This window comes from Idiotropiscis lumnitzeri, chromosome 19, assembly GCF_059441095.1.
Source record: "Idiotropiscis lumnitzeri isolate Australia: NSW breed Sydney's pygmy pipehorse chromosome 19, RoL_Ilum_1.0, whole genome shotgun sequence".
NCBI lineage: Eukaryota > Metazoa > Chordata > Actinopteri > Syngnathiformes > Syngnathidae > Idiotropiscis > Idiotropiscis lumnitzeri.
In genome coordinates this window covers 12,377,330-12,398,650 of record NC_142409.1, presented here as the reverse complement: position 1 = coordinate 12,398,650, position 21,321 = coordinate 12,377,330, and the positions used below count along the sequence as shown (strand labels likewise).

General features: G+C 50.2%; 4 protein-coding genes across 6 annotated transcripts; 1 reads left to right on the top strand and 3 right to left on the bottom strand.

Moving 5' to 3' along the window:
- Positions 1-505: 505 nt before the first annotated feature.
- Positions 506-3,541, bottom strand: LOC148318652 (uncharacterized). Of its 2 annotated transcripts, none has more exons than XM_088283160.1 (5): positions 3,426-3,541; positions 3,077-3,349; positions 1,065-2,807; positions 782-850; positions 506-675 (listed from the first exon to the last, which is right to left on the bottom strand). In XM_088283160.1, the coding sequence occupies exons 1-5, from the start codon at positions 3,460-3,462 to the stop codon at positions 647-649; spliced, it is 2,151 nt and encodes a 716-aa protein (XP_088139286.1). In that variant the 5' UTR covers positions 3,463-3,541; the 3' UTR covers positions 506-646. The 2 variants fall into 2 exon arrangements, with proteins under 2 accessions (XP_088139286.1, XP_088139285.1); XM_088283159.1 differs by having other exon boundaries at positions 782-847; positions 3,426-3,516.
- Positions 3,542-4,350: 809 nt separating this feature from the next.
- Positions 4,351-7,662, bottom strand: LOC148318651 (bucky ball-like). Its single transcript, XM_088283594.1, has 7 exons — positions 7,277-7,662; positions 6,966-7,118; positions 5,298-6,641; positions 5,066-5,170; positions 4,777-4,875; positions 4,645-4,696; positions 4,351-4,579 (listed from the first exon to the last, which is right to left on the bottom strand). The coding sequence occupies exons 1-6, from the start codon at positions 7,281-7,283 to the stop codon at positions 4,686-4,688; spliced, it is 1,719 nt and encodes a 572-aa protein (XP_088139720.1). The 5' UTR covers positions 7,284-7,662; the 3' UTR covers positions 4,351-4,579; positions 4,645-4,685.
- Positions 7,663-8,305: 643 nt separating this feature from the next.
- kbtbd2 (kelch repeat and BTB (POZ) domain containing 2) lies at positions 8,306-14,158 on the top strand. Its single transcript, XM_088283591.1, has 4 exons — positions 8,306-8,476; positions 9,472-9,978; positions 10,898-11,063; positions 11,152-14,158. The coding sequence occupies exons 2-4, from the start codon at positions 9,806-9,808 to the stop codon at positions 12,694-12,696; spliced, it is 1,884 nt and encodes a 627-aa protein (XP_088139717.1). The 5' UTR covers positions 8,306-8,476; positions 9,472-9,805; the 3' UTR covers positions 12,697-14,158.
- A 28-nt stretch (positions 14,159-14,186) lies between these two features.
- On the bottom strand, positions 14,187-21,257 carry avl9 (AVL9 cell migration associated). 2 transcript variants are annotated; one of them, XM_088283592.1, is made up of 16 exons: positions 21,000-21,256; positions 19,760-19,880; positions 19,122-19,207; positions 18,963-19,034; positions 18,592-18,681; positions 18,461-18,527; positions 18,341-18,381; positions 18,207-18,245; positions 18,055-18,124; positions 17,586-17,977; positions 17,199-17,342; positions 16,915-17,125; positions 16,661-16,778; positions 16,335-16,388; positions 16,156-16,244; positions 14,187-15,898 (listed from the first exon to the last, which is right to left on the bottom strand). In XM_088283592.1, the coding sequence occupies exons 1-16, from the start codon at positions 21,081-21,083 to the stop codon at positions 15,777-15,779; spliced, it is 1,800 nt and encodes a 599-aa protein (XP_088139718.1). In that variant the 5' UTR covers positions 21,084-21,256; the 3' UTR covers positions 14,187-15,776. The 2 variants fall into 2 exon arrangements, with proteins under 2 accessions (XP_088139718.1, XP_088139719.1); XM_088283593.1 differs by having other exon boundaries at positions 15,895-16,017; positions 21,000-21,257.
- Positions 21,258-21,321: the final 64 nt, after the last annotated feature.

Genomic DNA, 21,321 nt, shown 5'->3' with positions numbered 1-21,321 from the left:
CGGCGTTCAATGCTAGCAGGAGTATTCGGTCTGAGAAAAGGACAAAATGCCACACAGCACAACTCTTATTTGTGGGCGGAGATAGAATGTTTTGACAGCTCAGTACCAACATTAACCACATTACTATCCTACCTAAATTTCAATAATGCCACTTTCACACTTAATCAGGAAAATTAGATGCGTTTTTTTTTTTCAAGTGGGGGTTAATCACACTTAATTTTAACAAGACTACTTTGCCTTCAACTTGAACAGTAAAAAGGTCACTAATCTCTCATGACGCGCTTTTTGATTTCAATTTCTATAGTTGGCCTTAAAAAAAATAAAAACGCCACTACATTTTTAGTTCCCATCGACTTTTCTTGCAAAATACTTTGAAGGCTTTGTTGTGTTTTGCTGCCCCCATCGGTGATTAAGTGGTACTGCTTAATTGTTTCGATCACAACCGGCTCTGACAAATGAATTCTCATTTATCATTCCCGTTACGATACAAACAAGGCAACCAAAATAAGTCAAAAAGTCAATTCTGTGTTTATTTCATGATTAATAAATAGTGAACATTGTGATTGTAGAAATAAATAAGTGGAAATAATTTACGTGTTCAAAACATTTTAAAAAAAAAAGTGACGGATTGGTGCGCTTGTGCAAATCAGCATCGAGTGTCTTTTCTGTGAGTTCCTGCAAAGACAGAAAAGAAGGTCAAACAATTCACAGGTTGCTTATCTTAATATTTTTTCCCAAAAGAACATGAACTTTTTATCAGTGAGACGGAGCGATGAGGCACCTTGTGAAGGTGACGACTTGTGTTGGTTCAAGTGTGGTGATCGCGTGACGTCAGGATTGGCCTTTTCTGCTGCATGAAAGAACAGCGTTTTTTTTTTTTTTTAGGCAAGAACGATAATGGAAAATGCAACATACTCAAAAATCCAAAAGGCTTATTCAGTTCAGAAGAAGCCTTTCAAATTAAAAAGGGAAAACCTCACCAATTGCCTCAATAATATTTTTGCAGGTTCTCGTTTTAAATATTGAATTTTCTATTAAGACAAGAGCGGGATAAAGAAGCATACCTGTTTGCCACCTGTGAGTCCAATAAATCTGGTCGTGGTGCCGCCACGTATTGTGCGGGGACGCTGGCAAGTTCTCGTCCAGCTCTCGAATGGCGTTGCCGTGGGGACAGTGGTGCAAACGCTCGCAAGACGCAAGTTGGCGAGGCGGCGCTTCGTCACACGTGCAGTTCTTCTCCCAGTTCTGCTTGGAGCCCAGCGGTCTCTTCTGCCTCCCGGGTCGCCACTTGAGGCCCGCGCGACTTGAGCTGTTGTCCGATGACTCGCCCTCCGTGTCGCGCCCGAGCCCGGCAGCCCGGAAATCGGGGATGGAAGCTTTCCTCCGAATTTTCTTGCTGGTGCGAGCCTTGCAGGCGTCGCAGGTGGACATCAGGGCCTGGTTGCGTTGCTGGAAGGGGACGGCCTTTCTTTTGAGGCCTGGACCGGGCTTGGCCAAGCATCTGGTGCACAGTCGCTCACTCCTCAGACGAGAGCGGTTCTCGTTGAAGGTTCTGGTGAGGCAACACTCGTTGTCAGAGAGGCTTTGTCGATCCATCTTGCTTTTGGGTTGGTATCGCTCCTTGGGCTTGCGAACAGAAGGCTGCTCCAGGTACTCCAGCTCCAGTTTTCTCCTGCGAGTGGGAACCTCCAAGACCATCCGGTTGACGGCTTGGTTCTGCTTTTTGGGAGTGGGTGGCATCTTGCTACAAGCATAAATTCGGTCAAAGTCTGCCAGCCAGCTGCTGGAGGGAAGGTACGTGGGTAAGGACTCAAACGAGGTGTCCTGGTGCTCTTGGAAGATTGGTTCTTGCCTGGGTTGGGTTTTAACTTCGGGATGAGAACTTCCCAAACCAGGCGGAAGAGGAGCCTCGGCTTTGTGCTTCAGCTCAGACGATTGGTCCATCATAAAGCACACCTCCGCTTCACAGATCATCTCATTCTCCACGGAGGGACCGGAGTCTCCGGTAGGAGTCGCATCCGAAGGCACTTCCTCAACCACATGAAGCCTTTCATCGGATTCCTCCGTGTGGGTCGGCGAGTCAGGGGAGGGAACCAAAGCGTCCTCTATGGACCACACCGGTTGCTCGTGCCGAACTTCAGATTGGACGCTGGATTTTGAGGCCAGCTGTAGAACTTTCTCATCAGTTCTCTCCGGAACCACAGAACCAGCGATGGCATCTTGGTGCTTCTTTGTCTCCTCCGACCAGAGAACCTTCTCACCGCGCAAGAGGACGTCAGGACAAGGTTGGTATGTTTTCTCTGCAAGAAGGCCCGGCCCGTCATTTGTGGGGAACCCACGGGAGACCTCGGCCGTCTCGCGGGAGGGAAGAAGTTGGAGTCCCACGGGTGTGGTGCAGCATTCGATGGTCAACTCCTCTGTCTGGATGACAAAACTTCCCTCCGGAGGAGCTCCCACCTCGAGATGACACTCGTCATCACTCGGCACCGCCAAAGCGGGTTGGTGGGGCTGACGGGCGGGTCCGTTCGGTGCGTCCTCACCCCCACAGACTTGAACGGCCTCAGGGTTGCTGGCGACATGTGCACCAGTGAGCGGTTCTGTTTGGACCTCACTACTGGTGACTTCTCTGGCCGGCGCACTTTGCTGGTAGCGGTACCGGCGGGTGTGGTAGGCCATGGTCTGGTAGTAGTACGGGTTGAGCATGCGCCTGTAATCTGTCAGGTGGAGGTGCGAGCGGGGCATGACGAAGGTGGGCGTCTCCACGTAAGGATTGGGTGGGAAGTGTGGCATCATCGGCATTCCGTAACCTGGAACACACGGCACGGACTTAGTGGGAAGCGCCAACATAGTTGATTGGATTTTTGGCTTCAGTTGGGAGCAGCGTCACTGGGTGTCTCCAAAGAACGACCCGCAGGCCGCTTCACTTTCTGATCCAACGACTTCAAATTAATAAAACTTGAACCAAAGTTGCAAATGTTTTAATAATACATGTGAATCATTTGAAATTTTAGCGACATTAGCGCGAGACTCTGTGTGCAAGCGCGAGCGACGGAACGAGACGGAAACATAAACCAACCTAAAGGCGGGCAGCCGTAGTAGGCGTTGTAGCCGAGCGGCACGGCCATGTGGAGCGGCCACTGAAGTCCCTGCATGGGCAGATAAGGCTGCGAGGGCGGAAAGTAGAAGAGCGGCTTGCGGTTCTGCTGTCTGTGCTGCTCGTCCGGGCGCGGCTCTCCAGGAGGCTCGCGGGCCGGTGGAGCGCCATGCGCAGGTCCGTGAGGCACGTTTGGACCGTGAGGGCCCAAACCGTACGAAGCGTGCGCTTTCGAAGAGTCTGCGGTCTCCATTCCTAAGTCATGACGCAAAGAAGAACAAAACGTGAGTTGGAAACGTGTCGAACGAGCAAGCGAGGCAAGTTTACTCACCAAAAGAAGCTGCGGGACAAAGCAACTCAGCTCTCATGGCGGCATTGAGGCCAAAGCGGCAGGTGAGCACTCCTGATAATGCTTCACAGCCGGGAAGGCTCGGCACTGATTGGATGGGGCGTGGCTGCACGTAACGAGCGCCCAATCACATCGATGATGTCTTGCAGCTGAGCGCGCAGCACAGATCGAGTGCAGGGGGCGCTCGTGAGGCAAGCGAGAGCTGCCGGCAAGTTTGCTCAACTCGATAAACTGCACACATCAAAAGGGGCGGGCCTTCTCGTATTCTTTTTATTTTTTTTAATTTATTTAGTTTAAATTTATTTATTTTTTTTATCATCTTCTATTTGACAGTCAATCAAAAAGGTCTGACTTCCATCTTTAGCGGAAGGCGGCATGAGACGTTCAGGCTGCATGGTGAAAACAGGTGTGAGAGTGTATGCCTCACAGAGGTCCGGGTTCCAATCGCAGCTCCTGTGAGCAATTTTGCAAATTGGGGGAAAAATAATCATCAAAATCCATAAAGAACAGTTGGACAAATTAGCATATTTGCCTCACAGTTCTGAGGTTCTGGTTTGAGTCTCGTGAACATATCTATCTGAATTATTGTTGTATTGCACTGGAGAGGGGAGCTCTCTAATCTCGTTGCACACTTGTGTACAATGATAATAAAGGGATTTCTGATCTGAATATGAGGACTATGAGTGGTTGGGAACTACACACACACACTAGAAAATGGATAGATGTACGATGTAACTTTCTATTTCCAGATGTGTGAAGTTAGCTTGCAGTATTTAAATGCAACTGCATTTGACAATTGTAAAGAAATTATTTTTCTTTCAAATTGAGAAATGCAATCTCTCTAAATGGATGCGACACAAACTTCCATGCGTCAACGTTTGTAGTTGTAATAAATAGAAGACAACAGTAATGACAACATTTTATTGGACTGGCCCCAAACAGTGACATCAACGGCAACACAACCTTTGAGCCCACATGCCTCTTGGTGCAATCCAAAAGTGTGAAAAACATTTTTCTTTTTTTTTTCTAAAGGCTATGTGCTGTGCATTTACACCCGGTGCCCTACAATTTTTTTATTTTTTATTTATTTTTTTTTTTAAACATCCTCGGAGAATATTTACACCATCAAGGGGGACCTGTGGAGGAAGAAGTCATGTGATTAATAATATTCATAGTACACATTGCAAGCATGGTGACTCACAGTTCAATACAAGTCAGTCATGAGAAATCATCTCGGTTCTCTCACAAGGAGCCTGGAAGAAAAAAAAAAAGACATTTGAAAATTATAGCCCACGAAAAAGAAAAGAAAGAAAACCCAAACAAACAAACAAACCTCTGTCCCAGTGCAAGGGCAGCAGTTCCTTGTCATCATCGTCATCGTCGTCATCTCGGGGCCTTTGGTACGGCATTGCTTTCCTCGGAGTGCTCGACTCTGTCAATCAAACGCCAGTTTGGTCACACGGCTCGCCGTCGATTCTACGCAAGTGTAAATCCGAACTAAACCAGGTTTAAGCGCCCAAAGGCGCTCAGATGTTCCCGAATTTCATCACCAAGTGCGCATTTGTCTGCTCCGTCTTAAATGCTGCAAGTTGCACGTGACAATCAAGTCATCATCTTTGGACCTTGTCGCTGCAGAGGAGACGCTTGCCATCTTCTGGGAACGCCGCCGCCGCCATCGGCCCTCTTGCCTTGCTCCGACACGTCGCGCTCATCTCTGCAGAATCCGTCTGCAAACCACCACATGACTGCTCACAACCTCGATCGCCACCAATCGGCAATCACAGTCCTGTTAAGTCCTCACATCACACTCGATTTTTTTTTTTAAGGTTGAACATATAACAAGAGCTGACACACCCTCACAGGTTCGGCATTGCACCTCGCCGCTGCTCGTCTCGCCAGGCTTGCCGTCATAAACGTGGTCCGGGTCTTTGTACTGGCTCCTTTTGTACCAGGCCATGGCAGGCTGTCTCGGCGGGCCCACGTGAGACTTCCTGGGGGCAGGATGCTTTCTGAGTGGGACTCGTCCGTAGCGGACGTCCTCTTCGGACTCATCCCAAAAGGCCTTGGCACCGTGGTGGCCTTTGCTCCGCGTGCCGCCTTTGGGAAGACTTTTCCCACAGCAGGCGCAAAGGGGCCTCTTGGGGGAGGGAAGCCACGCGTCCGCCGCAGCTTGCTCGCCACCCACCACTTCTGCCAACCTTCCGCCCGAGTAGGCCCGCCTGGGGAAGAGGTCCACGTCGTCCAGGTCTGTGGAAAACATCTCATCCCGAGAAGAGAGCTCGTCCAGTGACGGGCTGAGGACGCTCATGCGCTCGTGGGTGGTCTGCACGGAGAGGCGTCGGTGGTAGTAGGGCGGAGAAGAGGGCGGGACGTGGGATCCTGCTTCTGGCGGGAAAACACCTAAAGGCAGCCGGAGGATCTTGTAATGAGTTTCGACTTGGCTCAAAGCTTTGGAGAAACTCTTCTCATCCGAAGGCGTCAGAGAAGGCGATGGAGGCCAGACGGAATCGGCGCGCTTCACGTCGTCGTCGTCGTCGTCACATTTGGGAGTGCTGCGATCGGCCACACGAATATCTGGCTGGATATTTGTGACCTCTGACTTCTCATGAGCGAGGAAGAACTCCAGCGACGGCGAAAGCTCAGGATCTGCGGCGTCCTCATGAAGGGACGAGCTATCAAGCGGCAGATCCACTTCCAGCCTTCCAGACCAGCACACCGGAGGGCTCAAGGGGTCCAAGCTCCTGTGGCTGGATTCGGCATCGTACACGGCTGTGGTGGAGTCGCTGAACGCCACAGCCGGCGACTCCAAGCGGGTGGCATCCGGCACCTCGGGCAGAAGCTTCGCGTCGCCCTCCTCTTGACCTTTCTTCTCCTCCACCGGGGAGAACATGCCAGAGGAATGCGACGCCATCCCGGAGTCCAGCTCCCTCTCGGTGGCTCGGATCTTGTCCAGGCACTCCAGCAGCTTGCTGATGGCGTCGTTGGGGTCAGTTTGGACCTCGGAGCTGGCCGTCTCTCGCCGGCCGTGAGACTGCTGAGGCTGCGGCGGTCGTGGACCGTCGTTCCAGGCGGGCGCGTAGAAGCGGGGCTCAAACATGCGGCGGTAATCCATGGGATACAACGGAGCGTGAGGGACAACAAAGCCGGGATACGGCAAGTACTGATAAGGACTCATGTAGGGACGGCCGAAATGAAAACCTGCATTTTAACACAAAAAAAATTAGCCTCATTAGTAATAGAAGAGGTGTCCGTGAAGTCACTTTAAAGTACGGAATAGCAAATTTATTAGAAAAAAAAATTGGAACAACAAATGTGGATATTAGAAATTCAGAAGACATTCAATTTTTTGGCCTCTTGTCATTTCCTGTAGCACAGCCTCAAAATTGATGACAACGGCAAAGACGATCTTTCTCTACAGGTTGTTGACGACCGATGTATTTGTATAATACACGATGTCGTTCACATAAGCCCATCGAAAAAGTCCCGGGGAATTCCTTATGTGAAGATATTTTAATTTGATACCTGGTGGCAGACCGTAGTGGTTGTACGGGTTGTGCATCTGCCATTGCTGGTAATGGTAGTAAGGTTGGGATGGAGGCTGCACGAAGAAAAAAGGTCTGGGGTGGGGATTTCTCTGCTGCCCGTTGCCACAGGAATGTGGTGGCCTGCCTCCATCTGGCATTAAAAGTACAATTTAAAATGTCATTTTCTCCCCTTTTACTCGGATTCCTTGCAATTGATTGATTATGCAAAGTACATTTTTATTTATAGCAAAATACTTAAACTTTCCAGAGTTGATGTGAGCGTGTCAAAGCGTTGAATGAACAATTTACCTTCCATGTCTCCCGTCCTTCTTTCCTTGCACTCCGCCCGTCCGAGAAAAAAAAAACACGCACCACCGAAGCACGACGGCCGACAAATAAACAGCAAGAAGCTTGCTTTCACATTTACTGTCCGAATCGTTTAACGAGTCGCTGAGGATTTGTTATCACGACGTCCACTGACTTGCAATCAGTTCAACAGCGCACACCTGGCTGCAGCTAGACCTGTCAAGTACACAAACTAACAAAATAACAAAACAAAATCAATAACAGAGACATTCATGGTGGCGGTGTGACACGAAATCAACGGTTTGGTGTGAAATAAAAAAAAAAATAAACAAACAGACGTGTTTTGAAACAATTAGGGCAATAAAAACTGTGAAAAAAATGCGCATGTTGAAATCATGGACAGTTTATACGCATGCGCAATATGCTCGCTCGGACAGTCGGAAAAAAGAAATATAAAAATTAATGAAAACAAACAAATAAATAAATAAATAAATATGTAAATAGATAAAATTAGACAGTCAGTCCAGGTGGTGGTCGGACACTAAGACAACGTTTTGGTATGAAATGAATAAATAGACAGACGTGTTTTAGTGAACAATTGAGCCAGTTAATGTGAGTTTGGAAAAAAAAAAACGAACGCACTTATTGGGAGCATGGACAGTTTTACACTCGCTCTCGGACGTGAATGAATGAATAAATACATAAATTAAAAAACGATAGACAGGTCTTCACTGTGCCAGTTTGGCCGGTAGAAACGTTTACGTGAGTTAAAAAAAACGAATGTGGTCACTGAATTCAGTGGGCGATTAACACGCATGCGCAGTTTGCTCTCACGCTGGCATGGGGAAGTGAACAAGTAAATAAATACATAAATAAATCAGCATGCAAACAAACATTTGGAGTGTTTTTATAGCACTAACACATATTCTTTCCTCCATTTTATACGTTTATGAGGTAAAAAAAATGACAACGAATGTTGTTACGGACAAGTGGTGAATTTCCCACGCATGCGCACTGCGCTCCGTCGGCCTCCACTGCTGTGTGCTTTCGGGCGCTTGAAAATGCGCTGGAAGGTTGTGAGATCGGCTCAACCGAACTCACTTATTTACCATCGAACTCACCTTTGGACTACGATCGACACCCTCCCGCTGGCGACAAACCACTTTGTGACGCTTCATCGCGCGGAGTCATCATCAAACTCGCGTGAGAAAAGCATTTTTTGGTTGAGTGTTTGAGGTTCTCCGGCTGGAGGAAGAGCCAGACGAGCTTGGAGTTAGCCGTTAGCCGAGCCGTGTCGTTAACCAGCAATGGCCGCCCTCTCTTGTTTTTTTTCTCCTCTATTTTTTTTATGATCAAGTTTTAAACGTTTCACTCCATCCATGTGATATTTAGACTTTGGCTTGTGACCAGGCGGCCCGATCGATGGTGCAAAGACGGGGAGCTAAAAGTGCTAACTAATTGGCCGCGGCGTTGCTAATGTTACTTGAGCCGCGTATGGAACATTACATAGAGGCGGACTGATTCAGACGTGTGCTCGGTTAAAAAGGCGAGGGCGCTCGTCAACCGGCTCCTCGGGAGTGATTTGTCAACCAGCCTGCGAGAAGAGTGTGTTAAGTAACAGTTTAATGCGTTAATGCAGAGGAGTCGATTGTTTTATTTGGGGACAGTGACGTGATGACGAGCTAACAGCAATTGTGCATCGTAAGGTTACTTGCAAAACGTGATGGATGGAAAAGTCACTTGCAACGAATAGGTCGCACGATTTTGCTGTTTGCCGACACAGTGAGAAGAGTGGCTTGCTTGTATCATCCAAACCTCGCTGCTAGCGTTTGCATGACACCGCACCTCGCAGCGGATTGTTTTCGTTGATCAAAAACGTCGATGGTGTTCATCAAAGAGGTGAATCGAGTGTAAAGGTGCCAAGAGGGCACTTTATATATGCAAGATAGATGGGCTCATTTGTAGAGGTGAACTTAGTGATTGTGTCTTGATTTGGTTTCAAGTTGCTGGTGAATTTTCAATTAGTTCTTGGATCAAACTGCGAACAGGGAATGTTTTCAAGTAACATTATCAGCAGTCATACAAGGGAAGCACTGTTGAGATGAAAACAACAATAAACCTCAGGGGTGTTTGTCATCGGCTTTTCCTCCGAACATGTGACTCATCCCAGCTGCTCTGTTGTCTCCCGTCTCTCGCAGGCCGCCGCTGATGCAGTCGTGGTGTGACGCTGGTCCCGCGTTCCCGCTACCTCCGGCCTCTTCGCCGTCGTATGACCTCTAAGCTCCATCCGCTGCACATCATCAAGGCAGAGGATACCTTCCGCCGGGGCCCGCAAGCTCTCCTTTCGCCTCCTCGCCAAGAAGCAGCATAGCGACTGTGCTTGGACCAGAGGAGCCGTCGGATCCCCCGCCCTCCCTCCTTGTCCCAAAATCCCAGAGATAAGCGGGTTTTTTTTCTTCTGGTGGTATCGAGTCCGGCTCGGCCGGCCGCGCGCACTCTTCAAAACTGGGGCGCGATTCGTGTGATGCGACCATGTCGGGTCTGGGCGAGCGCCGGCCGGTCAACGCGGACTATGCCGTCTCCCTGCTGGAGCAGCTCAAGTTTTTCTACGAGCAGAAGCTGCTGACGGATGTGGTGCTGCTGGTGGACGACACCGAGTTCCCGTGCCACAAGATGGTGCTGGCCGCGTGCAGCTCCTACTTCAGGTCAGTTAGTGTGTGTGTGTGTGTGTGTGTGTGATCCCTCCCTCCTCCCCCAAACATAAACAACAGGTGGATGTGCAGGTTAAATGTGCCTGCCCGTAATTTCAAACTGCAATGCAACTCGTCCTCGAAGGCCGGCCTGCATGTGCGTTGCCTTCATCGGTGGAAAAGTGCGACACAAGAGCAAGGATGTGTTTGGGGTTGAAAGGCAGTTGGTACATCTTTGCTGGGCACTTGTACACGCCATCCCCTCAAGGCCCTCTGGAGGCCCCGTTTGTAGGTTGCGTAATGTCGCCCGTGCTTGCTTGAGCTGCAGCAAATTATGTGAGGGGGCAGCAGCAACTTGGTCTGGGATGGATCGTTGCCAATATTAGACGGTACAAAATAGACATTGAAGTGAGAAGTTAGGTCTCACGCTATACTCCACCATGGCGTGGACGTCCTCACGGGGTGTCCGCCCCTCCCTTCCTCTAATCGCCATGCATTCCGCATTCCAAGAAATCAGCCCACACGCGTCAAAAAAGCCCCCCACTCTCCTTCTGTTTCCCGTGCATTTGTGATCTGGTGTGAACATGAGAGGCATTTCCCCTTCAGGGTTCAGAAGTTTCGCACGGCTTCCTCTTGAATGCCACTCGGCCCTCCTTGCTCCAACAAAGCACGCACACCGTCTACACGCAGTCACGCCTCGATAGGGCTGAGCGAGAGCTGGCGACTATGTTGCCGCTGAAATTTTGGTCACGTAGGTCCCCAGATGGAGAAAAAAGAAGAGGTTTGGGGGTGCGGGACTTTTGCTGCAGGGTTACGTAATGGCAGATATTCACCCCGTCAGCGTAAAGCCGCAATTGCAGTGACGACCGCCTCCTTCACATTTGACATGCAGGAGATTGTTGTTGACTTGTATGTGGCGGCGGTGTGCGTGCAGGGCGATGTTCATGGGCGGCCTGAGCGAGAGCAAGCAGACGCACGTGCACCTGAGGAATGTGGACGCCGCCACGCTGCAGATCATCATCACGTACGCCTACACAGGCCACCTGGCCATCAGCGACAGCACCGTGGAGCCGCTCTACGAGACGGCCTGCTTCCTGCAGGTCGGCTGGCCGCTGCCGTACACTCGCGCAAAATGTTATTGAGCTGAAACGAGTCCTGGCGTCATTCGGTTCTGTCGTCCCCGTCCAGGTGGAGGACGCCCTGCTGCAGTGCCGCGACTACCTGGTGAAGAAGATCAACCCCGAGAACTGCGTGCGCATGCTGAGCATCGGCGACCTGTTCAGCTGCAGCGAGCTGAAGCAGAGCGCCAAGCGCATGGTGGAGCACAAGTTCCCCATGGTGTACCGGCAGGACGCCTTCCTGCAGCTATCGCACGAGCTGCTGCTGGACGTGCTGAGCAGCGACAACCTCAACGTGGAGAAGGAGGAGACGGTGCGCGAGGCGGCCATGCTGTGGCTGGAGTACAACATGGAGGCGCGCTCGCAGCACCTGTCGTCGGTGCTCAGCCAGATCCGCATCGACGCGCTCTCCGAGGTGACCCAACGGGCCTGGTTCCAGGGCCTGCCGCCCAACGACAAGTCGGTGGTGGTGCAGGGTCTCTACAAGTCCATGCCCAAGTTCTTCAAGCCGCGGCTGGGCATGACCAAGGAGGAGATGCTCATCTTCATGGAGGCGCTGTCTGAGATGCCGGTCATGAACGTGATGATGCCGCTGTCGCCCGCCGCCATGGTGTGCTACAGCCCGCAGGCCGAGAAGGTCTACAAGCTGTGCAACCCGCCGCGAAACCTGCAGAAGGTGGGCACGCTGGTCACTCCCGACAACGACGTGTTCATCGCCGGCGGCGAGGTGGTGCTGGAGAACGCCTTTAGCCGCGGCGGCGGCCTCCAGGTGGCGGTGGACAGCTTCTTCTGGCTGGACGCTCAGCAGAACGCCTGGGTGGCCAAGACGCCCATGCTGTGCGCCCGCCTCAAGCCGTCGCTGGTCTACTGCGACGGCTGCATCTACGCCGTGGGCGGCGACAACGTGGGCGGCGAGCTCAACAGGCGCACGGTGGAGCGCTATGACCGCGAGAAGGACGAATGGAGCATGGTGAGCCCGCTGCCGCTGGCGTGGAGCTGGAGCACGTGCGTCGTGGCGCACGACTGCATCTACGTGCTGACCCTCGACCTCATGTACTGTTACCTGCCGCGCGCCGACGCCTGGGTTGAGATGGCCGTGCGCAAGACCAGCCGCTGCTACGCCTCGGCCGCCGCCTTCGGGGACCTCATCTTCTACCTGGGCGGTCTGCATGTGCGGGGCGGCTCGGGCCGCGGCGCGTGCCCGCCCCCCGGCGCCACCGACGCCTCCTCGCTGGACGTGGAGATCTACGACGTCAACAAGAACGAGTGGCGCCAGGCTGCCAACATCCCGGCCAAGCCCTACTCGGACCCCAGCGTGCACGCCGTGGTGCTGCTGGACGGGCTGTGCATCTTTAAGCGCGAGACGCACATGAACGACCGGCCCAAGTACGCCATCTACCAGTACGACGTGGCGCTGGACCGCTGGTACCTGCGGCAGCCCGTGTCGGAGCGCGTGCTGTGGGAGCTGGGCAACGGCTTCCACTGCACTGTGGGCAAGCTGTACCCGTCCTGCCTGGAGGAGTCGCCGTGGAAGCCGCCCGCCTACCTCTTCTCCCCCGACGGCGCCGAGGACTTCAACATGGACGGTGAGCTGGTGTCCCTCCCGCTCGTATAGCTCTCAAGCAACCCCTTGGCGAGCCAGCCCGGGGGCGAGGAGGGCGTTAATGTCGCGTCCATAGACCCTTGAAAGAACGCAGAGACTGCGACTCGTGGACGTTGGTTGATCTCGCCAACTTCTTTCCTTTTCTTCTTGAACTCATAACGCAGCGAGGTGGGGGGAGGTTGGGTGTTAGCACGTTTGCCTCACGGTTGAGAGGTTTAGGATTCAAATCTCTTGCTTTGCTGCGTGGAGGTTGCATGTTCTCCCTGTGCTTGGGTGTTTTGTTTTGGGTTTTTTTTCCTCCCAGCTTCCTCCCACATTCCAAGAACACGCATGTCAGCTCAATTGAAGACTCGAAATTGGCCAAAAGTGCAAATGGAAGTTGCAATGCTTAACTGGGACTGAGCCCTGCCATTAATAGCAAATACCACAAGAGGGTGGCAAAGCACTACTTTTGACTAACTCCTTAATACTTGTTTTACACCAAGCAACAGAGCGAGTGGAAGAGTCACAGAAAAGGTTCTATTAAGATCACTTTAGGTTCATTCTGAAATTTCAGCACCTAACTTTTTGGGAGTTGTGTGCCCTGCAACCTCCTCTTGCCCTAAAGGCAGCTGGGATCGGCTCCAGTTCTCCAAAATGCGGCGAAGGGCTCCCCAAAATGGTTGGATGGCTCATCTGCGGGCGCTCGACTGTGATTGGATAATCTGTTCAGAGGAGCCGATAGGGAACCCCGGGATCAATCTATCAAACTGGCTGGCATCTTTCTGGGTAAAAAGTACAAAATAAAAAAAATAACAAAAAAAGGCGTGGCGCAGCAGCACAGGGATGGGGGGGGCGGTGGTGGATTATTTTTTTTTTTCTATGTTGGGGAACAGCAAGTGCGACTGCGGGTCCAGTCGCTTGCGTGCTGTGCCCTCGGCCACGCCCATTGCGCCCGGGGCCTTCCACACCTTCGGTTTACGCCTCACGCTGCGCTGATCGTCATTGGTAATACACACACACCTCCATTATCAGCATTTCTCATTTCCAAGCTGCTGAAGTATATATTATATATATATAAAATGATAAATATCTATTTTTCATATGTTTTAAACACGTGTTAAAGTGTGTGTGTGTGGGGGGATAACCAGTTCTAGTTTGTATTAGTTTTTTATTTTTTTTTTAATTTAATATCAGACATTACTGTAGTGCGATTGTGGCTAGAAGTTGGTCCTCATTCGTTAATGTTGTTTCTGGAGGAGTTACAGTGAAGCAGTCATGCGGGCCTGGGCACTTGTTGCTATGGAAACCAGCCCCTGGCAACCACTACCAGTATTCTGGCGGGGTGGGACCTTAAACTCATGAGCACAGGTGCTTCATGGCAGACGTTTCCTTTCGAGCATGTTTGGCTGCATCATATTCCGTTGGCACTGTTGTTTTGTTTTGTTTTGTTGTTTTTTCAATGAACGTTAATTTATTAAAAAATTATTTACCAAAAAAAGAGTTTCTCCTTTTTATTCATGTCCATTTGAAGACGCGCCTAAAGATTTAATTGCAAAAGGCCCTTAAATGACAAAAGGCCTTTATTTTTCAATACAGCAATATAGTTTCTCTTTTTAAATTACAAGCATCTGTCAAGAAAATAATTTCAATACACTATTTTTTTAAATTACAAAATGGAATAAATTGTCAGAGGAATAAAAAAAAAAGCAGCTTGACATTTCTTACAATTAAGTATAGATAAGAACGTTCGAAGGGGCGAAAACATTTCTGAAGGACATGCTTAGTTGTGTATACTGGAGTTACATTTGTCACACAGCATGAAGGTTTTTTTTTCCCAACAATACAAGTTTGAAAACATCAATTTCTCCAGTGTTCAGACAAAACATGAAGACAGATATTTGATTTCGGAACATCATACGCAAATAAATAAGACCAATAAAAGTAGAAAAAGGCCAAATGTGACGAGCATGTGAAGGTTGTCAGTTTTCATTCGGGAGGTTGAATTAACAAAAAGATTCTTGTCATAACAATGCGTCTCTCTCGTAACAACATTTGCTTACTTTTCTTTAAGCAGGTTGTCAAAGAATCATTCAAGTACAAATCATTTATGTCTCATACGGAGGTGTCAAAAACATATTTATGGTCTCGAAAATCCCCAACTTACCTGTTACTGAGCTGTTAAAATAAGCATGTCGATAGCCTAAATATTTTAGAAAATGGGGAATTTACTCAAGTAAAAATTTACTCATTAAAAACTGAATTCAATAAACTATTTGCGACTTCCAAGCTTACATTTGAGCAGTCAACAGTGCCGCGATTCCACATTTGTTACCATAAATTCTTTACAAATGTTAACATTTAACCATTACTAAGACAAGCACATTGTTGCCAAGGTAACCAGGCTGGGACCTTGGCAACTGTACTGCTACCAGGACAACCATGCTGTTACCAAGGTAACCACGCTGTTGCTCAAACCATCGCGTTGTAAACAAATATGGAGTTACCAGGACTACCAAGTTATTCCCATTGCAACCGGTCCGTTGCCAAGGTAACCACGCAGTAACCAAGACAAATACAACTGCACCTTTACGAAGACTCTCACACTGGTAAAAAAGCTTACAGGTTGCAACTTTGTTACTATGGCAACATGGCTGTTCCCAAAGCAATCGTGTTGATTGCAAGGCGACCCGGTTGTAACCAACGTGTGCTGTCAAAGACAACTACCGTTGCCAAGGTAACCCAGCCATTAACAACCGTGCTACCAAGACTGTTACAAGCGGCGGTGTTGCAGACACCAAAGCAACCATTTTGATACGAGACGTTAGCCGTGTTACCAGGACAAGCGGTATCCTCAAGGTAATCATGTTGTTAGCAAGACACCTATGCTGTTACCAAGGCAGCCACAATGTTATGACAGAAGCAGGGCTGTTGTGGTATCAAAGCGACGGCATCTGGCATGCGTCACAGAGGGTACTCCAGCGAGCCGAAACGGCAGTGATGTGAACGGTGCAGTCACGTTGGCGCCACTTTTTTTTTTTTCTTGTCAAGAGGTCAAGTCTCTGGTAGGGGTGGGTGGGTTCGGTTGGGGGAAACAACCCGAAACAAGCAGGTCAGGGTTGGGCCCGGTCAGTGGGAGCATCCGGGTGGGATGCGGCGGCAGGCTGGGCCAAGGTGGAGAACCAGGTGGACATGGCTGACTTGGCGCTGGTTAAAGCTCCGCCTACTGACTGACCTGAGGGTACAAGGCGGTGGATGGCCAGTCATCAGCCAGAGTGAGTAAAGGGAATTGGACTTATTCAGCGGTCAGCCAGTTCACTCTGAGTTTAGCTACAATGTTTTCCAGAGACCGAGCTGGAAGAAATGCATTCAAATTCTTCCAAATTCAATGTTTCTTCAAATAGCAATCTAAAATAATGCCAATTATTATAAAATGGTATTCAAATGTAGTTTGCTTGTTTTTAATACAATAAAATGTTTCTGCTGACTCACCGACGGCCTTCCCGGTCTGGACCACGCTCCTGCTGGTGGTCATCATGGCGTTCCCGATCTTCTTGCCGCGGTCGCTGTTGTTTACCGAGCTGCACGCAAGCAAAGTTGCAAAGTCTGTCTTGGGAAGGTTCCCCGACTTTTTGTCTGCTAGTGTTGAGCTGCAAGTGGGCGGGACTCACTGTGTCAGACGCAGTTTGACGTCGGCAACGCTGTACTGTCCCTGGAACGGATGTCTTTGGCACACAAGAAGTTTGTTGGATAACAAAACATTTTGTACTTTATTTTTACTTTGTTTAATCATCACCCAACTAAAGTTTCACAATTGCTTATAAATGCCACAAGATGGCAGCAAAGCATTGTTTTTCGATGAGGTGAATGGTGTATCTAAATAAAGACAGGGAACCAAAAACGCAAATAAATAAAAATGTGTAACGAGCTATTGGAAGGGAGGACGGACCGAGCGGGTCGGGCATGTGTAGATGACAAAAGAACAAGGCGGAGTTACCCCGGCGTGACGGCGGCCATGGCGGCGTGCTTGTTGCTCTGCCACAAGCGGTAGTTGTGCGTCACCTTCCAGCTGGCGATGAAGGGGGCGCCGTAATCCGCCAGCAGCCTCTCGTTATCTGCCACAAAAAGATGTGTGGGAATGTTTATGGCTTTCTGTTTCATCAAATTATATTTGCGTATGCCCAAAATGTCAAAATGTTTTTCGAACTGATGCAGCCTTTATGGCTTGACTTTGGACGTGACTCCGCCCACCTTGCTGCAAGCAGGACGCCAGCAGGGCGTGCAGGTAGAGCGCAAACTGCGCCCGGATCCACTCGTCGCCGCCCTCCCAGCCGGTCCCGTCCAGGAAAACGTCGTCGCGGTTCTCCGTCACGTGCTTCAGCAGGTAGTCGGCAAAGCGCAGGTCGGCTGTGGTCAGGCCCAAAACTTTGCGCAGCTCGGCGTCGTGGATCTGGACGCTGGCCTGCGGGAAGTCACGTGAGCGATTCGACTCCAATCGGGAATAAACGCTTCGAGGGATTTTCGTCCTCGCTCACCTCCTCGACCTCCACCACGGCGTCGCTCAGGTGCCTCTGCTGCCGGAATAGGATGTTGGTTGCCCCGGCAACGAATCCGCGCACCGCCACGTCCGACAGAAGGTGGTGTTGCTGCAGCGCCATGTACGGGAGACACAGGTAACCCTGCGTGAAAGGTCGGACGCTTCGTTAGGAACGGGCCACCGCAAAAATCATTTGACTTTTCATCAGGGAAGCACGCTGGACAAGTGGTTTGCAAGTTTGTCCAACTGTGGCAAAGTTCTGGGTTTGAATCTGTGCCCGAGCCTTTCTGTGTACACCGACATTAACCACTCGTCCGCGTGCTGCCACACATGAAGAGCGACGAGCACGTGAGTGTCGACTGAACCAATGTGGAGTTGCGTTTACTTTGGTGAAGATGGCGAGCGGCATGCCATACTGGTCCTCCTCCAGACCCGACAGTAGCCCCTGCGCGACTCCGCCCTGCCCCCCGAGCGGCTGCACCGTGATGGGCGCGGCCGGTGCCCCGCCCTCCGCCCCCTCCTCCAGCACGCCGGGGTCCAACGTCTCCCAGTCGCTCTCAGACGACTCGGGGGACGCGCGGGAGGGCGGCTTGAGGTGGGGCTCGCCGCCGTTGCTGGAGGGCGACGACTGGGCGTCTCCGTCCCCCCGCAGCTCCGAGGCGGACACGGACTCGAACTCCTCGGCACCAGAGACGCTCGCCGCCAGGTTCGAGTCCTCCGACACGCTGCTCTTGGGCCGGTAGTGCGACGAGTCCACCAGGCCGTGCTCCATCATGCCTGCGCTCGCGCGCGCGCGCACACACACATGTGAATGCTGTACCTAATGAAGTGACCACTGTTTGAGCATAACGCACCTGGGAACAACGACAGGACAGTCATCAGCGTTCCCACGAGTCTGCTGACGGGCGACACGTAGAAGAGGACCTACGGAGGTGATCAATCGTCAGTCCCATACGTGCAACACGGACATGGAGTGCGTGTGTGTGTGTGTGTGTTTGCTTGCCACCTTCTTCTCCAGCAGGATGAGCTTGAAGAGGATGAGAACCTGTGGAGATGAAAGACGATTATTTGGATTTGGTCATTTAAATTTTTACATGGTGGATTTTGCTGCTTTTTTGCACGTCCCCCTTCATCTCCTACCTTGTGTCTGAAGTGCAGGATGAGATCTCGCGGTGACAAGCCTGCAGGGAAACCAAAGCGCTCATCACCGAGAACACAAAGAAGAGCAACGGTGGACATTTGGCCCTGACAAGGACGTACCGAGGAAGACCTGCGAGCCGTCCAGAACGGAGCCCCTCAACGAGCCGTTCATGTGCTCGTAAAGCTCCTGCGGGAAAAGCCAGCAAACGTGAGTGGCGTCCACACGTGAGGTGCGGGGGATGCTTTCTTACCTTCAGGATGGAAATTTGAGAGAAGTCTTTCTCCTCAAAGTAAGCGTGTGTGATCAGCTGCAGTTTGGCTTGAAGAAGACCGAACAGTGGCTGCAAAAACAACTCAGATGTGGACAAAGGTTTGTACCCGGCAATCGATCAGACGATGGACTTTTTGTAAGTTTGCACTTTCTGTGGGTGTCCCAATACCTTTGACTTAAGACCACATTTTTATTTTTCACTTCCTCTTTAAGTGCCCCGATACGATTTATTTCATGTACTTGAGGTGTCCCAAAACTTTTGTTCAACTTTCGCATTGTTCACCTCATGCCCAATTTCACTATTCTGCATTAGCGTTGGCAACATAGCATCATGTTAGCGGTGCGCCTCACCACCCGGCTCAGCACGCAGACGCTCTTCTGCACCGTCTCCCGGGTGACGTCGGCCTGTCGTACCTTTAGCGCCTGAGGCCGGGAACGACACACGCACACATTCAAAAAAACAATTGGTGCACTGTCAATCAAACTCGTCGCCGTGCCAACGTGACCGACCTTAGCCTCGATCTGCCGGTAGCAGGACACGCCATAGACGCACTTGTCGTCTCTGCCGAGGGGGGGCAGGTGGAAGTAGACCGTGTCTGCGGGACACAAAAAAGTTTCATGGGTGAGGGGCGGCCATGTTTGTTTGACACAGGAGGCTAAAATTAGCTTCTGAGTTAGCATTAGGAAGCTAAGTGAGTTCAACCCTCACAGCCCTTGAATGAAAAACAAACATGACAACGCTGTCCGTAACTGAGCGGCGACGCCCACTTGTTTCTGCATGAGTCATGTGACTTGTGAATCACTTTCTGCTCTTTTGTTTTTCATGTGTGGGAAGTCACATGACCGCCGCTAGACCAATCAACAGTCTTCACTCACTATGGAATTAAGTCTGAAATTAATCATATGAAGATGTGGAACTACAATATGTGCCAAGAGGTGGCGCTGTTTTTTTTCTGTTATGTATTTCATATTAGAAGCCTTAAACTTTAAGTTGCGTCCTGTCTTGAAACCTTAATTTGAAACCTTAACCCAGACATTACACCCTAATTTGACACCTTCCACTTGGTTTAAAACTGTCGCTTAATAATAGTTTTGTTAAATAGTTAAATAGTTTAATCGACACAAGTATAAATCTTTTTTGTTGGTACCTTCCTGGTAGTTGTGCGCTCCGTCAGGGAGCGCCAGGAACGGGAGGTACTTCCACTCCTCGGGCAGCATGTTGCTATCGTGACCCTCATGCGGCATCAGCGGCGGGTACGAAAACTCCACCTGATGTTGGGAAGAAAGAAAAAAGTTGATACTGGAATTTGTAACTCGGTAATTCGATGGTTTCCATAAATTGATTTGTTGTGCTTTCATTGCTCAGTCGGCACATTTAAATCCCTCCCAAGTGACAAATGCCACTAAAGACTACGATTGCAGGCTAACACAAGTAGTGACATTACAAAACTTCACTAGTACACATCTATGAACTAGTGCTGCACAAGCAGCTTGCAGTTTTGCTTCACTAGTAACATGCAGTTGCCCAACGAGTGTGCAGAACTGTCAAAGACTAGCAAAACGAGTTGCGGACTTCAGCTGTGTGACAATGCAATTCGCACACAATGGAAGAAGAAGAAGAAGAGCCTGTTGGCAGAGTCACATGCTTCCAAACCAAGCGTTCTGCTTTTGTCATGCAAAAGGCGAAATGGCAATGTGGCCGCCTGACAGGTGTTAAGTTTGCAGAACAGGTTTTGTGTACGAGTGCAATCAAATCACAACTTGCAGGTTTGGCTTCCCACCAACAAAGATGACGACAAAGGACCAGCAAGATTGTTTGCCAGGAAACCCAAATCCTAACCCTACATTGACATCATAAGGCAGGCTCTTTGACACCTTAACCCTGGTTGCAAACCCTAACCAAGCCTATTTTATAGACCTTATCTCTTAATTGAAACCTTAACATGAAACCCTACCCTTGTCTACAAATCTTAAATTGAAAGCCTAATCAAGGCATGCCAGCCCAATCCCAACCCTGGTTGGAAACCCTACATGGAAAGAAACTAATCCAGACTTGAAACCCTACTTTAAATCTTTATACCACATAGACAACCATGGCTGAAACCCTAATCCGGTGTTGAAACCTTAACCATGACTTCGAAACCGCAACCCAGTCGAAAAAAGCCTACTTTTCTACTTTGGGACACACATTTTGTCGCCTTTTTGCAACAACAGCTGTTAAGATGTGCAGGACATTACGTAACCGCCAGGGAACAGCTGAGCGCATCATCATCATCACCATCATCCTCCTTCTACTTCTCATCGCCCCTGTCTGCTTTCATGTGGACGTAATGTAGCAGTTAGCATGTTGCTATCGCGGTAAGTAGCAGAAACAGTAGGTTGACGGACCTGACAGCCCTTCTTGTGGTGAAAACCGACCACCACGATGTGGAGCACCGGCCCCCGTGGCTCGTCCACGTCCTGCGGCTCCATTCGCTCCTTTCGGGGCTCCCACTCGTGGGGCGTAACGGAAACACTGCAGCGAAGGAGCCGCGGTTTAATGCAGTCAACCCACAGCTGAGAGAAACACAACAACAAGCACGGTACCGTTCGACTTGATTCTCACTTCCGCTTGGTCAGAGCGACCAGAGAACAAAACATAGTCAGAGAGTACACTGCGATGCATTTCCGGGATCACGCACTCGAAATCACGATACATACAAACGATCAG

Coding starts and splice junctions, on each gene's coding strand:
- LOC148318652 (XM_088283160.1), bottom strand. CDS start 3,462: ATGAGAGCTGAGTTGCTTTGTCCCGCAGCTTCTTTTG. Junction 3,350..3,425: donor TTGTCCCGCAGCTTCTTTTG/GTGAGTAAACTT, acceptor GTCATGACTTAG/GAATGGAGACCGCAGACTCT. Junction 2,808..3,076: donor CTACGGCTGCCCGCCTTTAG/GTTGGTTTATGT, acceptor CGTGTGTTCCAG/GTTACGGAATGCCGATGATG.
- LOC148318651 (XM_088283594.1), bottom strand. Junction 6,642..6,965: donor CCACTACGGTCTGCCACCAG/GTATCAAATTAA, acceptor GTTAAAATGCAG/GTTTTCATTTCGGCCGTCCC. Junction 5,171..5,297: donor GCAATGCCGAACCTGTGAGG/GTGTGTCAGCTC, acceptor GGTGGTTTGCAG/ACGGATTCTGCAGAGATGAG.
- kbtbd2 (XM_088283591.1), top strand. CDS start 9,806: ATGTCGGGTCTGGGCGAGCGCCGGCCGGTCAACGCGGACTATGCCGTC. Junction 9,979..10,897: donor GCGTGCAGCTCCTACTTCAG/GTCAGTTAGTGT, acceptor GTGTGCGTGCAG/GGCGATGTTCATGGGCGGCC. Junction 11,064..11,151: donor AGACGGCCTGCTTCCTGCAG/GTCGGCTGGCCG, acceptor GTCCCCGTCCAG/GTGGAGGACGCCCTGCTGCA.
- avl9 (XM_088283592.1), bottom strand. CDS start 21,083: ATGGAGCCGCAGGACGTGGACGAGCCACGGGGGCCGGTGCTCCACATC. Junction 17,343..17,585: donor CGCTCGCCATCTTCACCAAA/GTAAACGCAACT, acceptor CCTTTCACGCAG/GGTTACCTGTGTCTCCCGTA. Junction 15,899..16,155: donor CCAGACCGGGAAGGCCGTCG/GTGAGTCAGCAG, acceptor TTGTACCCTCAG/GTCAGTCAGTAGGCGGAGCT.